The sequence below is a fragment of the Crocuta crocuta genome, unplaced genomic scaffold, assembly GCF_008692635.1.
Source record: "Crocuta crocuta isolate KB4526 unplaced genomic scaffold, BGI_CrCroc_1.0 scaffold84, whole genome shotgun sequence".
NCBI classification, from domain to species: domain Eukaryota; kingdom Metazoa; phylum Chordata; class Mammalia; order Carnivora; family Hyaenidae; genus Crocuta; species Crocuta crocuta.
In genome coordinates this window covers 6,488,893-6,506,287 of record NW_027530213.1, presented here as the reverse complement: position 1 = coordinate 6,506,287, position 17,395 = coordinate 6,488,893, and the positions used below count along the sequence as shown (strand labels likewise).

Sequence of the window (17,395 nt, the reverse complement as noted above, 5' to 3'; positions counted from 1 at the left end):
GATTGCATCACAGTGGGAAGCATTTACCTAAGCTCCAGACGAGTATATTTGTGCCAAAATTCCTAATCAAGATAGGATGATGTGGTGAATAGATATTTATAGAAGGTGGCTTTCATTCCGGCACCCGCCTTGGTCTTCTTGAGCAGTAGGCCAAAGGATCATCAGATCATATCTACTTTTGGGCAGGAAGCTCCTGAAATGATTGATTTATCCAGATGTGGGTTTTCGGGCCCTCCTGCTTCTTCCCTTATGTTTGACTTAGTCATGCCATGGAGATGTTTAAGTAGGAGGAGAAGACAGTCTTTGGGGACATGGAGAGAGCTGGGCAGAGGAGGTGGATTTAGAGCAATAAGCTTGAAGGATTGATCCACATAGATCTCCACTGAGCATCTGCCAGGGGATATACAACAAGACACAGAATGGACACCACCCCTGCCCTCATGGTAAGTATGTGGTTTTCAGGTCATTCTAGGCCAAAGAAGGAAGCTTCAGAAAGATGGAGGAGAGACCAGGTTGTGTTAAATGGGTTTTTCTCATTTGTACATTTATTCGATTTGTCCAACATATGTTGATCACTCACCATGGGCAGGTTTTGAGCAAGACACTGGGGGTACAGACATGACCAGCCACTATCTTTGGCACTTGAGAAGTTGGAAGGAGGTGTGGATATTCCAGGGCAATATGTCTGAGCTCTGGCAGAGGCAGGCTTAGGGGAAGAAGATGCAAACCCTGCTAGAGAAGGTTCAGAACAATTCCTGGAAAGGGGAGAGGGTAGAGGTCTCCATCTTAAAGGCTGAACGAGAGCTTGCCAGATGGCACAGGGAGGAGAGGAAGATTCCAGGAAGAGGGAGAGGAAGCCATGAATGTGGGAGGGGCCCAAGTAGAAGGTTCTTAGGTGGGGGAGGGCAGATGGTGGAGAGCCTTGATGGGAAACCTGGTTTTAATTTACATCTGAGACATGATAGGGGCCACAGCCAGGTTTAAGGAGTGACTCAATGGAAATTACATATGAGGTTGATGATGTCTATGTGCTTGTTCATGATCATGTCCTTAAACAGGGAACGCCTGTTAGCAAAATAATTAAGGCTCTTAAGAGGCAGGACCATATTTGTTGGATTTTGGAAGACTTAGAGGGTGGAGAACAATAGCATAATGAAAATATCAACTGAATTTAGAGTTGCCAAGAAATTCAAGAGTCTACACCTCACTGATAAAAGTGAAATGAAAATACATTCTTTTTTGAAGAAAACTAACACTAAGACAGGGATGGCTATAACTCATCAGAAATCCTTTATTCACAGACCGTTCTGGCTGATAGTAAGAGATTAAACATTGTCATAATTGGGAAGGAAATTATTAATAGCTGCTACTTATTTGTTGTGATTTATTGCCAGTCTCTGGGGAGGAGGTGGGGGAGGGAGGAAGACTCAGAGAGGGGCAGGTGCAATGGCTTTGACGGGCATCAGCGATACCTCCTCTTTCTCTTTTCTCTTGCCTCCCTTGCTTTTTCCAAACTGAGAAACTGGACCCCACACCCAGGTGGGCTAAGGGAGGAGCAGGGAGCTGTGGGAGATGTGGAAATAGGACAGGAACAGCAGTTCAAATCTTTATGTGAACACTGTGTGTTGGTATTGTTTTACTCCTGTCTTACTCTTTTACACCATATGATTGAGTGAGCTCGGAGCGCAGAAGCATCTGTGGGAGGGGCGCCTGGGTGGCTCAGTCGGTTAAGCATCCGACTTCAGCTCAGGTCACGATCTCACAGTTTGTGGGTTCGAGCCCCGCATCAGGCTCTGTGCTGATGGCTCAGCCTGTTTCAGATTCTGTGCCTCCCTCTCTCTCTGCCCCTTCCCCACTCATTCTCTGTCTCTCAAATCTGAATAAATGCTAAAAAAAAATTAAAAAAAAAAAGCATCTGTGGGTGATTGCCTCACAGCCCTGGTTCTCAGCCTCAGCAGGCATCAGAATCCCCCAAACAAGAGCTTGAAAATTGCACATTCCTAGCCCCATGCTGCCCCCTTTCCTGGTTATTCTGTTTGCCTAGATGTGAAGTGGAAATACAAAATCTGTATTTTGTAAAGTCCCATGGGCGTTTGGATGGCTTACCTGGGCTGAGGCATTGACTGGGGGCTCATTTGTGTTCTCTGGGGTTCTATTTTATTTATTTTTTAAAATGTTTATTTATTTTTGAGAGAGAGTGAGAGCATGCGCACATGGGGTAGGGTGAGAGAGAGGGAGACAGCGGATCCCAAGTGGCTTTGTTCTGACAGCAGAGACCCTGATGCAAGGCTTGAACTCACAAATTATGAGATCATGACCTGAGCCAAAGGCCAAGACTTAAGCGACTGAGCTACCCAGGTGCCCCTGGGATTCTGTTTTAAAGACTTTTTAATTTTATATTTTTCAAAGTTTTTTTTAATGTTTATTTAGCGTTGAGAGAGAGAGATAGAGACAATGTGGGTGAGGGTCAGAGAGAGAAGGGGGGACAGAGGATCAGAAGCAGGCTCTGCACTGACAGCAGACAGCCTGACGTGGGGCTTGAACTCACGAACCATGAAATCATGACCTGAGACGAAGTTTGACACAGACTGAGCCAAGCAGGCACCCCTGGAGCTCTATTTTAAATTGTAAATAGCCCTGGGAAGGTGGAGTTGCTCTGGACTTTTCATGGCTTTGGATGAACTGCTTTGACTAGGTTGCCTTGCCAGATACACAGTAGGACTGGTGTGCCTTTATGGCGTGGGGTGTGGGAGTTCAGAGGAAGACTCTTGAAGATTGCTTTAGAAGAGTTTTGGAGCATGGCCGCATTGGGTGCCTTGAGGCAATTAAGAAGGGGACAAGGTAGAGAAGACCTAGGTGGTAAGAGAGGCTTCCAGAAGAGAGAAAAGGCAGGAACGCCCTCAGCTGCTGTGGGTTTGCTGTGCACGACCAAGCTCCTGCGTGGAGCTCGCTTATCTCAAGCCTCTCCCCTTCCCTGTGGTGGGTGGGGTATACAGAGCCTGCTGAGGAAATAACTAGAAAAGACCTATGGGGCAACTGTTAAGCCTGGTACTTTTCCATTCCATATGTTGATGTTTGCTTCTAAGATTCCCGACACGTACCCCTACATGGTCTTGAGGAGTGCTGGGGCTCCCCAGAGGGACGTTCAAGCTCTGGCTGCATCCCACACTGGTGGCTCTTTGACTCTGCAGTGGTCACCACAGAAGGGTTTCTTTGTCCTTTGCCATCGCCATTTCTCCTCAGTCTAATGTCTGCTCCTTGGGCAATTTCTGACGGTGGGATATGTTTTCCACTGGGGCCTACGCTTGCCACCTGCCTCCCAATTTTCCTGTCGCCTTCAGAAACTAGTTATTTTTACAAAGGAGCTCTCCTCCCTCCAACCCAATCTTAAATACAGTTTTGGCACAAGGAGCCTGCCTCCTCTAAGGTAACGGCCACTCTTCCTGTACCAGCCGCTGTCACTTCCTTCACATGAGTGGACACGTGTTTCCTCTCCTGGTTCCTCTTTATTTCTCTGCTCTGCCCCGTCCGTGGGGATGAGGGCGGGCAGGGCTCTTCACATCAGGTGCTGCATGTCTGATCAGCGCCCCACAACTGACGGGCGGAAGATTCTGACCGGGTCTTCCTACAAAGTCTCCACCAGCATCTGCAGGTTTTGGCTGCAAGACAAAGGCAGGTTCCCCATGTGTTTGCCTTATCAACGTCTTTTCTGGGGGTCAGGCTGGTATACATTGCTTTAGTTTTGGTCAATTCCAGACACAGTCTGTGGGGTCATGTGCTAGGGGTCATGAGGGAGACAAAAGCCAAAGAGATTCACCACTTCAGGAAGAGATTTAAACAAGATAAAATTTTTTCTTTCTCATGGAATTATCTGAGAATAAGCAGTCTAACAGCCCTTAGTGTCAGGGACGGAACCCAAGACGTGGCCTCCCCGAAGCCTGAGGCCTGGCCCTGTTGCCAGACCATCTCCTCGGTCGGCACTGTTGGCTGCTCTCTCAGCCTCAGTTTCAAGCCCTGTCAGCTCACCCTGACCTGAGTCCTAGACATTTTGTGCCTGCTCCTTCTCTAGGCTAGGATGCCCTTAAAAGAGGTCACCACAGCGCTCTGCTTTCCTTCTGGCCCCTTCCCCCATCCATCCCCAGTGGAAGCCATTGGCGAACCTCGAGAAGCCTAAGTGACGTTACTCACATTATTCACATCACTCCCCTGCTCTGTGCCCTCCCGTGGCTTTGCCTGAGGCTTACAGTAAAATCCCTACTTGTCGCTGTAGGGCCCCTAATGACTCCCAACATCATTACTTCCTAGATCCCCCCCCCCGGCCCCCACCATGCTCCACCATGTTGGCCTCTTCCATCCCGCCAAGTTCATTCCGCCTTGGCTGTTCCTTCTGCTTAACACACTCTTCCCTGGACCTCCATGTGGCCGGCTGCTCCTTGTTATTCATTCCACAGCCCCAATGTTACCTCTTCTGAAAAGCCCTCCAGATCACCTTTCTAAATGGACTTCCCCATCCCAGCCTAATTATGTGCCCTGTTACCCTGTTTGAATGTCTTCACAGGACTTACGATTATTAGAACGATCTGTTTGATTTGTTTTCCTGTTTGTTTTCTGTCCGTTCATTACCCACCCCCACCTCCCAACCACTAGATTGTAAACTCTACAAGACACTCTATGACTGAGTCACTCTGTGACCTGTGTCCAGTACCAAGAACCCCAGCGTGCAGGGACGGGAGGTACTTGGCTATGAACTGGGTGAATCCTGACTGTTTCCTAGCACTAAGCTCAGTTTTCTCATTTAACAAAGCTTTTAAAATGATTCTTATTTCAACCAAAATGTGAATACAATTTTGGCTGTTCTCCAGAAAAACCAATTCGCAGAGCAGCATTGCAGAAACATGACACGCTTGACAGAAATAGCATGAGAGACTCAGCTGGACCCCAGGTCGCATGTGTAGGGGCACATGTGGGGTCCTGAGCAATGGAATGTTTGCCAGTCCAATTTAAGGGGTGCATAAAAAGTGCAGAAGAAGCTTTTGCTGGTACCCCCTGTACCAACGTCTTCCCTGGTGCCTAGTGGCCAGCCAGCAAGAAGCAGCCTGTGAGGGCCTGGGGCAGAGAGCATCAGTCCTGGATTTCTGGCTTGCTCCAGGTTCCTAATACCCCTGAGAAGATAGCAGCTCTCAGCACCTGGCCCAGGCTCTCCATGAAATCCTGGCATGGTAACCAGATGTGGGATGCCAGGCCGCCACACAGGGAGGTGAGAATGCTTCAGTGGAGGAGGCCGGTGCTGACAGAGGGGGATAGAATCACGCCAGGGACCAGCTGGAGCCTGGGCCGGAGGCAGCGGGGAGCAGATCTGCATCTCCATCAAGGTTTCAAGCCATCCTCTGACATCTCTCGTCAGGGATTTTTACCACTCTCCCAGGTCTGGATGACTCACCCCCATCCAGCTGGCAAGGTGAAGGGGCAATGAGGTGTTTCCCTGGTACTGCATCTTCACCAGGCTTACAGGGTGGTCCGGGGGCTCCTCTGGGTGGTCTTGGGTGGGTGGAGGTTAGCATCCAAGTCACAAGTCAGACTGAATCTACTTTCAAGGTGCCTTTTCCACCAATGGTTTACATTTCCATTAAAAAGTCCTAAGCGAGCTTTGAAACAGAGCCAGAATGAAGGTTATTCACCCAGACACAAACTCCTAAGATATATTTTGTGTACTAGGAAATGAGCAGCCCCCAAAGGCAACTCAGGAGCTCAGCATGTAGGTGGTTTTTGTGGTTTTGGCTTCACCAAAAGTTCCAGAGATGGAGAGGTTTGGCGATGACTATGAGGGCATCTGGTGTGCATCACTCTTTTGGTTCAGTTGAATTTAATCCACCAAGTAGGAGCCATGTCCTCACTCTGTGCCAAATACCATGTTAGGTGTTGTTGATGCAGTAGCAGACAGGGGGCGTATCAAGGTCTCTATCTTCTTGGACCTTATTATTTGGTACAGATGCAATCGAGAGCTGCCCTGACAGGAAGCAGCCTATGAGGGCATGGGGCAGAGAGCATCATTCCTGAATTTCTGGCTTGCTCCAGCTGCCTCTTTCTCATCCAGATCCAGAGATTTAGAGTCCCAAAACGCAGTTCAAGTTCCCAACCCACCAGCCTCTAGCTGTTGGACTTTGGGCCAATTATTTAATATTTTTAAGCCTTAGCTTTCTCAGCTGTAATATTAGGAAACAACATCTGCCCTGTCCCCCATCATGGGTTGTTAGGAGGGTCTGATGAGATAATTTATCTGAAAGTCTTTCTGAGTTCATAAGGAGACCTTTGAATTGTTATTGGACTACCAAGAACTTGGTTTTGGACTTTTTCAACGCTATTCTCTCACTGTTCACTGTTACATTATTAACACTATTTATTATCAGTAGGATATGAAAATCTGAAAAAAGCTATCAACACTCCTATTGTTCAAGATAGGAGCCACTGGCCACATGTGGCCTTTGAGCACCTTAAATAAGGCAAGTCTGAATTGAGACACACACTAGAGTGTGAACTTGGTAAAAAAAGAGAAAAGAATGTAAACTATCTCACAATTTTTTATATTGATTACTGGTTCACACGATAATATTTTGGATACATTGGGTTAAATAAAATAAGCTATTAGAATTAATTCCTTTTTTAGTGCAGCTACTAGAACATTTTAAATGACATACATGGCTCACATTATATTTTTACAGGAAGTGCAGCTATCTTTGGAAGGCTCTCTTGGAAACTTTGTTCTACACACAAGTACACATGGGTATTCATATAATTTCAGAGGTGGTGTAGATACCCTTAAAGTCCCATCTATGACTATGTTAAAGATTCCTTTTTATTTACACCGAAAATGCATATAGGAACCGTGTCTGTAAAATTAGGTCACAGTCAGTGGGAACCAAGAGACTTACATTCCTCTGTGCAGGAAACAGTTTCATCATCACTGCCATCAAAGACCCTGCATGGAAGGTCAGCTCTGTACTCTGTGCAGAGCCCTCCGATCGAGATCGTTAGATCTCTGCAGATAGGCGGCTAACCTGTCACTACAAATGCGGGTAGAAGGAAGACACCCTAAAGTTTCACGAATGAAGAGATTTTCTGAGGACCAAGCCAACAACCACACTTCCTTCCCATCCCTGAATCTGTCCCCTCCCACGGGAAAAAGACAAAATGAAAAGGAAGAGCCATCCTTTTGAGCCCTTTTACTTTGCCTCTCTCACTGAGTTCACCTTCACATTCTCTGAGGAATTATCTATGCCTATTTTATCAGTTGAGAAAAAGAGGCTCAGAACAGCCCAGAAACTCGCCAGCCGTCACATGGGTAGAAGCAAACTGAGAAGCAAATGCTTTCCAGAGTTGGTCTGTGTTTGTGATGTAGCTGCTGCCAGAGAAAGGAAGAGAGAGGAAGAAGAGGGGGAGTCAGCGCGCCTAGGGCCTCCTCAGATCTCAGGGGAGGCAGACACTGGCCATGCTCCACTCCCTTACGTTGACTTGACTTGAAGTTTGAAGTTGGTTTGACTTTAAGGAAACTGATGTTTGAAAATCCATCATGGACCAGTTGCAAAGGATTCCCTATGGTTCTTGGGGAGCTACCTTTTCGTGGAGGAAAACGGTGAGGTGCTTAACACTGAAAACAACCCCCCCATAAACAAACAAACACGCAAAAGACCATCTGTAGAACTCATGCAGTTTGGGTTAGATATAATTCCTTGGCACAAGAACCCAGTGAAGCAGATCATTTCTATCCACAGAAGATGGGCTTGGAATGTGGTCTGCCTTTAAACATGGTGCTCCTGTGGGCTTCGGAGTTGACTGTGACCCAACGACACTCAAGGAGTCTGCTCTCTGGCCTGGTCCCCAGGCAGAAGCAGATCACTGCCCAACTTCTACGTGTGGGACGGCCAGTGGCAATATAAAGGGCAAACCAACAAGAAAGTCTTTCTTTCTGAGAATGTTTCCACTGCAGCTAGGTTAGAAAATGATCCAGGGAAGATATAAACCAGTTCTTTCATTTAGCAAAATAAAATGCCTATCCACTTGGTAATCTGTGTGGTGGAAGTCCCAGCCAGAATCTTGTGTTTTAAAGGTTTTGTTTAATTTGCCACCCCCACACCTCTCCTCCCACTACCTAGCATCAGGCTGGACAAGAAGAAAGGGGACAGTGGCCTGGCAGATGCCTCCACATGGTATGTCCTTGTAGAATAGCTTCAGCGGCATTTATATCAAATAACCAGGGGAGAAAGGTGAAGTGGCAGTGATGAGAAGTGTCTGCGCTTCCCGGGGTATTGCTCCAGTTTTAATGAATATGGATAATGCATGGAATGTCTCCATTTTCAGAGCTGTGTTTTTTCATTAAACACGGCCGTTCTTCGTGGGGAAGGAACGAGACATTCCTGACACATGATTTGGCAGGTCTCAATCATAAATGATCCAATATTGGCTTTCAGAAACCCATTCCAGATCTGGCCCAGACTCCAAACCCTGTCCAGGCACCAGCTGGACGACCACCTCTGGGCCTGGGCAGAGGGCCAGCCACACTCTGAAGAACATTTGCTGGATGTCTCCAGGGATTCTGATAAGGAAGGCAAGTGAGTTGTTCTCCGGATGACCTCTCCCTCCTTGGAAAAGAGCACACAGAATGAAAGTGCATGAAGTATGTCAGGTGTCCCCACATGAGTTTCGTACAAGCAAAGACACTGAGGAGCCATCATGCATGCATGGACCATGTGAAGAACATTTCGTCCCAGCCCTAAGGTACTTGCCCTCAATGAGCTAATCCCACTATGCTATAGCTGGTGGCACCCATCAAGTTAAAAGTGAAATATGCCAAGGGCCGCCTGGGTGGCTTAGTCGGTTGAGCGTCCGACTTTCGCTTAGGTCATGATCTCGCGGTTCGTGGGTTCGAGCCCCGCATCGGGCTCTGTGCTGACTGCCAGCTCAGAGCCTGGAGCCTGTTTCAGTCTGTGACTCCCTCTCTCTCTGACCCTCCCCTGCTCACGCTCTCTCTCTCTCTCTCCTCGAAATTAAAAAAAAAAAAAACATTAAAAAAAAACCCCATAAGCTAGAACCTTTTCTGCATTAGCATCAAGGGGATCTAGTTCAATGGTGGATTTTTGGTCTCCTAATCACCCATCAAGTATCAGGTGAACGAGAACCAGCCACCTGCATGGCAATCCTGATACACCTCAAAGTTGCGAGCCATTGGATATAAAAAATCCTTCACATATTTTCAATCCAACACAGTACATCGTGGCGGTGGAGAATGAGATTGGTTTCCTTTTGCTAATGGCCGTGTGAATGTGTTTTGCTGTGTGTCTATTTATTGCAGGGAAAGTTTGAACCGCCAACGGCAGGGGCTCCTTTAAGCCTTCGCTCTTGCTCATTGATACATGTATCTTGTCCTTTTGCAGCTATGCTTATCATCTGCCCACTAACAGTATTTCTAAGAAGTTGCTTCTCTGTGTGTGTGTCTTCTGGGAAGAATTTGTCCTTCAATATATGTGATGGCAGTCTGTTGATAAAAGCAACAGAAAAACAATAAAACCCACTTTGTTGAACTTCTCGTTTTTCTGCAGCAGTTTTTAAGTGATAAACAAGCAATTTAGTGAAACTGTTTATGATCTCCCATGAATATATACGTACTTGTGTATTCATATACTGATTCCTGCGTACTTGATCACTCCAGAGTTGCCTGGTCCTCAATGATAATGCTTTCTGGAATTTACACTATGCATAAATCTAGATTGATGTTTGTTGCTGAAAGGGCAGATGTTAGATCAATGTAGCAAGGAGTCAAATAGAGCGCTGAACGTTTTCGGATAAATTTGGGTGGATCCAAATTGCTTTATTTTAGGATCAAGTGAAGTTTTTAGTTTTAAACTTTCTCGTTTAAAATGACCTGGTTAGTCTCCCTTCCTCTCCCTGACTATTCCCCCCCACCCCTCCATTTCTTGAATTCTGAGAACAAACTGAGGACTGATGGGGGTGGTGTGAAAGGGGAAGGGGGGTGATGGGCATGGAGGAGGGCACTTGTGGGGATGGGCACTGGGTGTTCTATGGAAACCAACTTGACAATAAACTATTTAAAAAATAAATAAAACGATCTGGTTAACGAGGCAAAATCTATTACGTTGGACAGCAATAAAAGCAAACCCACCCCCAAAGTAATAAATGGACCTTAAACCAAATAGTCCTTAATTACTGTAAAACCACCCTAGCTCTCTAAATATCCTAAACCACTGCATCTAGGGACTACATGGAGTCAGACCCCAGATGAAGATGCCAATATATATATATTTTTAATATTTTTATTTATTTCTAGGAGAGAGAGAGAGAGAGAGACAGCGTGAGCAGGGGACGGTCAGAGAGAGAGGGAGTCACAGACTGAAACAGGCTCCAGGCTCCGAGCTGGCAGTCAGCACAGAGCCCGACGCGGGGCTCGAACCCACGAACCTTGAGATCATGACCTGAGCGAAAGTCGGACGCTTAACCGACTAAGCCACCCAGGCGCCCCTGAAGATGCCAATATTAATCGACAGCCACAATATCTTTCTTTTTGTAACAGTGGAATCTTTAGCCATCAAGGAAGCTCCCTTTGCAGTTCATCTAGTAAACCTAGAGATACGAGGATGACCCCATGACACATCATAGCAAGCAAAGGTGATTGCTTCTTTCACTGTGTCGGCATAGAGAGTCTTGAAAGCGTGTAGCCAAAAAATATGTTAGTTTTAGAGGAGATTCATATAATGATTTTGCTGTCAGTCCTGAAGGTCATATGAAGTTCAGCTGAGCTTCTCTGGATCATCCTCTCAGGTCCCCTTATGACTTCCCTACTTGATCATAGAGATAGGGATCCACCTTGCTCAGCAACTTGCTCCTAATAAACACTAACTGTTATGATATAAAACAAGGAAGAAAGATGCAAAGTGCTTTCAAAGCATACATGTGTACGTGTGAGGGGATGCATGTGTGTGTCCTTTGCTTGATCTGGCTGGGAATGAAAACAACTCAGGTCTTAAGACATTGCAGAGTTTAATCCAGAAATCAAAATCCACTCAAAGTATTTTAAATAGAGGATATTTAATAGAGGAAATTGGGTAAGCAGCTGATGAAATCTCTGAGAAGCCAGAAAGAGGGCAGCAAAGGAATCCAGAAGTCAGCAACAGCAGGAGGCAACTAGTTCTTAGGCTGGGTAGCCAGAGGGAGGAGAGGTGTTACCAGAGCTGAGAATTTGGTCACCCTGCAACCCTGATGGGCCTGTCTGGTGGGAACTGGGAGCCAAGCAGGAGATTCAGCCCTTGCTGATATGCCCTGTGAGGCAGAGAGAGAAGGGGAGAGATACTCTGACTTCTCCCTTCTTCCCACTCTTCGCTCTCCTGCCAAGGCTGTCCCTTGGCTAAACTCTCCTGGAAGTTAGAAAACACAATCTGTAGGGGTCAGTTTCACTGTAATCAGTGCAAGGCAAGGAGGAGTGATGGGTTTCACCCACACACTGCCCCATTAGTAGTATGGTAGGACTGACTCCTTGCCATCAAATATGGAACTCACGGAAGTATGGAAATTCTGGCCGATTGCCTTAGCCACCTACTGTAGGGCATCTTTTCAACTGAAATCTATAGTTGCTTGAGTGTGATAAGCCATGATCATCAAAACATAGATAAGGCAACTGTAGACCTTTATTGGAAACCCTCATGCTTAGCCATCTACTGTTGTGACTGCCTGGGGCAGTGTAGTGATTCTGAAAGAGGTTAGAAATGGAACTAGAAGCCCTCTGAGAGCCACTATGGAGGGGACGACACCTTCCAGAAATCCTCCTCTGGTATGGTCTTGTGAAACTGGATGGAGACTCTTTATTAAGCTATCCTGGTTCTTTCTAAGGAAAAATCCATGCTTTTGGATAGTTGTGCTATCCTATACCATGCAGCTAATAGAATGACTCAATATGGCCAAGAGAATATAGCAATCATTAGAATAACAATCTATGAATAAAATGCATCCTTAATGGGAAGACCATTCATGTTGAGAATTGTAAATAGCTTTGTTGTGCTTTCCATTTTCTATATGGCTCCCCTCATCTGCCTACATACAGTAATCAATCTGGAATCCCACCTACTTAATGGCATGATTTGGCCTTTTAAAAACATAAACTTTAAAATTTTAAAGTAGTTTTAGATTTACGGAGACATTGCAAAGATTGGACAGAGAGTTCCTGTATACCCCACACCCACTTCTGTCTCTTACTAACATCTTTTGTTAATATGATACATTTGTTACAATTAATAAACCAATACGGATAAAGTTTTACTAGTTAAAGCCTATACTTTATTAAGATTTTCTGTTTTTGTTTTCTGATGTCTTTTTTCTGTTCCAGGATTCTATACCGGATACCATATTTAGTCATTGTGTCTCCCTAGGCTCCCCTTGGCTGTGACAGTTTCTTGAACTTCCTTAGTTTTTGATGACCTTGACAGTTTTGAGAATAGTGGTCTGTTATTTTGTAGAATGCCTGTCAACTGGAATTTACCTGATGTCTTTTCTCATGATTAGACTCAGATTGTAGGCTTTAGGGAGGAAGAGCAGAAAGGCAAAGTGTCATTTTTCCCAAGTCATATCCAGGGCACGTAGCATTGACTTGATTTATCATTCATTGTTGGTGTTGACCTCAATCACCTGGCTCAGAGAGTGTTTGTCAGATATCACTATACAGTTATTTTTTCCCTCTCTTTCCATATTGTCCTCTCTGGAAGGAAGTTACTATGTGGAGCCCACTCTTAAGGAGTAGAAAGTTATGCCCTACAGCCTTGAGAGTTGGAATATCCACACAATTGATATGAGATTCTTCTGCTTTGGAGATTTGTCTGTTCTTTCTATTTATTTATTCTATCAGTTATTAATATCACTATGAGCTCATGGATAGTGATTTTACTTTTTGGATTACAATCCAATACTACTTTATTTTGTTGCTGAAATTGTTCCAGTTTTAGTCAATGGAAACTCTTCCCATTGGTTCCTGTATCCCTTTGACAAACCCCCATCATTGTGAAGTTGTTCTTCTTCTTTTCCGGGGGAGCACTTCCTTCGTTTCTAGCACTATAATAAGTCTCATATTATTTATTTTCTTCTTCAGTCCTAGAATCAGCCATTTCTCTGAGGATCACTGGATCCTTATATTCGAGTACAGCTTAAGAAACCAAGATCTATGTGCTAGATATGCTCAGTTTGACTGCTTTTCATCCATCCACTCTTTTCCTAAACACACTTTTTCCCAGTGCCAACTTTGGACAAGACTCTGGATCAGATAAGACAAGTTAAATACAAATAATTCTGTTAATCTGTGGTCCAAAAGAAGTGCTGCTTATGGGGTATGAATACAGCTCCATGATAATTGGAAGGTGGAGACACTTCCAACTGGACGTAGGTATCACAAAGTCTTTGTTCTTGATTCTAGACTTTATCTCCTGTCTTTGAGGTCCATATTTTAGTAGCTCTGCTCATATCTACCCTTCTATATGAGAGTCTGTAATATTAGCCTGACTGAGTTTGAATTCTGCCTCTGCCATTTAGTAGCTGCATGACCTGAAGCAAGTGTCTCAACTGCACTGAACTTCAACCTCAGTATCTTCATCTGTAAATTGGGGATGGTGCTGTTAACAAGAAGAGGCCTTTGGGAAGACTAAGGAGAAGACATGTGGCACAGTCAGGTCCAGCAGATGCTGGCAAACAACATAGTAATGACAGCTAGTGTCCTTCTTAGGGCAACATTGCCTTGGGGTAGCAGCTGGTTCCTAGGACAAAGGTGCAAAAGAGGCTGTATTTAATGTAACTTGTAAAGGTAGAACCAAAGAAGTAGCTCTGGAATGGCCTGACTCTTGGGGTAGTAAGTCTGTCCTGCAGATGACATTGCTTTTGAGAAGTAAATCATAAACAATCAGGTTCTTGGGGTCACCTGGTATTTGGTAGCTCAGCACAAGCTCTACATGAGGAGGCATCTGCTGCTGCTGCAAAAAAACATGAGTCATGCTCATCAAAATGCATTAGCACAGCCTCCGACAACAACATCTGCCTGATGTTCCAGAAGGAATCTTCATGCTAGGCTTCCCCGTTATAGAGCTGCTCCCTTAGACAGCGACAATGTACTTAACAAATGGCTTTCTGTTCCGTTCTCCTGCAGGATTTAAACTAAGCCCCTTCAGAGAGGCTTGAGATCTTTTAAGAGCAGACAAAACATAGCTCCTATGAACTTTGCCTTGGGTTAGGTGTATCTCAGAAGTCCTAAAACGGAGCCTAATAAATATGGAGGTTGTAGTTGTCCTGTTTGGTGTTTTTTGATGCCCAAGGCAGGTGTGGCAATCCCATTTGATATTTTTCTTCCACCCGAGAAGCAGCGATTCTCCAGGTGTGGTCCCTGGACCAACAGCAGCAGCAGCATCCAGAAACTTGTTAGAAACACAAATTCTTGGGTCGCATCCCAGAAGTACTGAATCAGAAACTCTGGAGGTGAGCCCTGCCTCCCTCCTTTGCCCGTTAATATCAATGTTTTAACGAGCTCTCCAAGTGATTCGGATGCCAACTAGAGTTTAAGAACTATTGATCAAAAAGATGCGGAACTTTTCAAAACTTTCCACTTTAAAGCTACAGGTATTCTCAACTCTAAGCAACTTAAGAGACTGTCTCTGTGTATGGCATTAATTAGGTGCAGATTAAATATTTATTGGGTGAACAAGTTAAAAACTACTGACATTGACGGCACCAAGTGCTGACCAGAATGTGGAGCGATAGAAACTCTCATTCTTTGCTGATTGCACTGAAAAATGGTACAGCAGTTTTGGAAGTCAGTTTGACAGTTTCTTATAAAACGACTATACCCTTACCATATAACCCAGAAATTACCCTCCTTGGTGTTTCCCCAGAGAAGTTGAAAACTTATGTCCACACAATAACCTGCACACGGGTGTTTATAGCAGCTTTATTCCTAATTGCCAAGAGGAAAAGCAAGCAAGATATCCTTCAGTAGTTGAATGGATAAGTAAACTGTGGCGCATACAGACAGTAGAACATAGCCAGCGGTAAGAAGAAATTAGCTCTCAAGCCATGAAAAGACATGGAAAAAACTTAAATGCGTATTGCTAAGTCAAGAAAGTCAATCTGAGGTTACATACTGTATGACTCCAACTGTATGACATTCTGGAAAAAGCAAAACTAGGAAGACAGTAAAATGGTGGTCAAGGGTTTGGGGGAGGGAGGAGTCTGATGGAGCACAGATTTTTAGGGCAGTTGAACTACTCTGTATGATACTATAATGGTGGATATGTGTCATTATACATTTGTCCAAGCCTACGCTCCTTCAGCAGCACATATACATTTGTCCAAACCCATAGAATGTACTACACAAAGAATGTGTAAATGATGGACTCCAGTTAATAATAATGTATAAATAGGGGCGCCTGGGTGGCTTAGTCGGTTAAGCGTCCGACCTTCGCTTAGGTCATGATCTCGCGGTTGGTGGGTTCGAGCCCCGCGTCGGGCTCTGTGCTGACTGCCAGCCCAGAGCCTGGAGCCTGTTTCAGAGTCTGTGACTCCCTCTCTCTCTGACCCTCCCCTGCTCACGCTGTCTCTCTCTCTCCTAGAAATAAATAAAACATTAAAAAAAAATTAAAAAAAATAATGTATAAATATTGACTCATCAATCAGAACAAATGTACCACCCGAATGCAAGATGCTACCACTCAGCCTTATTAACCCAGACATTGGGGTCAGCCCACCAGGTACAAATGTAAACTGATTTAAAAGCAACTTGTTTCCTTGGAAGCATAAACTCCTTTTTTCCTTCTTGAAAGAAGAGGGGTCTTCTTCCAAAGAAGAAAGAAGAAAAAGAGGGGTCTTTCTAGCTCCTACATATAGTGGTGCAAAGAGTTCTGGATGGAATTGTTACTGTCCCCTTTGTGAAATTCCAGATCCTTGAGGACTGGCTGGGGAAATCGGTGGATACATTTTGATAGTTGGATTGTTTTGGCAGATGAAAGCCTTGGATGCTTCTCCTTGTGGAATGAATCAGTTGTTCTGAAGAAGTTTGGTGTTTCCCTTAAGACGATAAGGAGAAGTTTCTCTGTGACATAACCACACTTCACATGCATAGAAACATTCCAGTAATATTACCCATGCAGCTCTTCTAATCTTTTTTTTTCCCTGCTTAACAAATATTTACTTATTTATTTAAAAAATTTTACATGTATTTATTTTTGAAAGAGAGCGAGACAGAGCACGAGTGGGGGAGGGGCAGAGAGGGAGACGCAGAAGCCGAAGCAGGCTTCAGGCTCTGAGCTGTCAGCACAGAACCCGATGCAGGGCTTGAACCCACGAACCGCGAGATCATGACCTGAGCCAAAGTCAGACGCTCAACCAACTGAGCCACCCAGGTGCCCCAACAAATATTTATTGAATGTCAGAAGTGTGAGTGCCTAGATCTGATCCCCAACTCCTATGATAATTGAGATATTTGTTCTTTGATTCCTTAGGTTTTCTAATGATGAGAAGGTTCCATGAGATTCTAACTGTACCTGTTATGTTACAAAGATCTATTCAGAGTAGGACGGGCACGCAGGGGGAGCTGACAAAGGAACATGGGCACAGGCCAGTGGTGCCTCCCAGAGGTGCATGTATTGATGGCACAAAGAAAATGGCCTTTATACAAGTGTACAGCAATGCTCATTCCCATCTCACTGAGCTGGCCCGACATTTACAGCCAGGCTGACTCTCCATCTGACATGCACTCCAGGTAAAGCTGGTTAATGGTGACCATGAGCAGGTGCATGACTTAAAGCTTTCAAAGCTTTGCTTCTTTAGAAAGGAAGGGCCAACATGGTGGAGAAGTAGGGGGATCTGTTCTTCCCGAGTCTCTCAATTAAAGCTTTACGTCTTTTATCAGCAGTCTTGATTTTAAAAGCAACAAAGCCCATCAATCCCATTCCTCCCCAAATCTCCTCATAAACTTGGATATAATAGGGCTTCATGGGAATCCAAACATTTTAAGTAAGACTTTGAAACATGTCAGCAGAAGACCACGGGCTCAGGCCACCTGAACATATATGGCCAATGACTCGGAAAGCTGGCTCTTCTAATCTTAAAGAATGCGTATTGCCTTAGCAATATTGGCCAAGAGGTCTGCTAGAGAAACAGTGGAAAGTGTGGAGTCTTTTTTTTTTTAGGATTGAAATGGATCTAGCCAAAATTCTATATTTTTAGCCTGAGGTGACCCTACAGCACCCTACACTCTACGGCAGTTCTGGCTAATGAGAGGAAAGTAGATGTGGTGAGATTGGGCTTCCAGGAAAGCTCTTTAAAAGAAGACAGAAAAAAAAGGTGGAGTGAAGGGAATACA

The 17,395-nt window shown here is 44.9% G+C and overlaps 1 protein-coding gene and 1 pseudogene across 1 annotated transcript in view; one reads left to right on the top strand and one right to left on the bottom strand.

Moving 5' to 3' along the window:
- Nucleotides 1-366: 366 nt before the first annotated feature.
- Nucleotides 367-17,395, top strand: part of MRPS6 (mitochondrial ribosomal protein S6) — a 138,125-nt gene continuing 121,096 nt past the window's right edge. Inside the window, exon 1 of the mRNA XM_077765482.1 lies at nt 367-443. Within this exon, the coding sequence (XP_077621608.1) occupies nt 420-443 (24 nt within the window). The 5' untranslated portion in view covers nt 367-419. The remainder of the gene's footprint in view (nt 444-17,395) is intronic.
- Nucleotides 16,803-17,063, bottom strand: LOC144232630 (ATP synthase F(0) complex subunit j, mitochondrial-like; annotated as a pseudogene).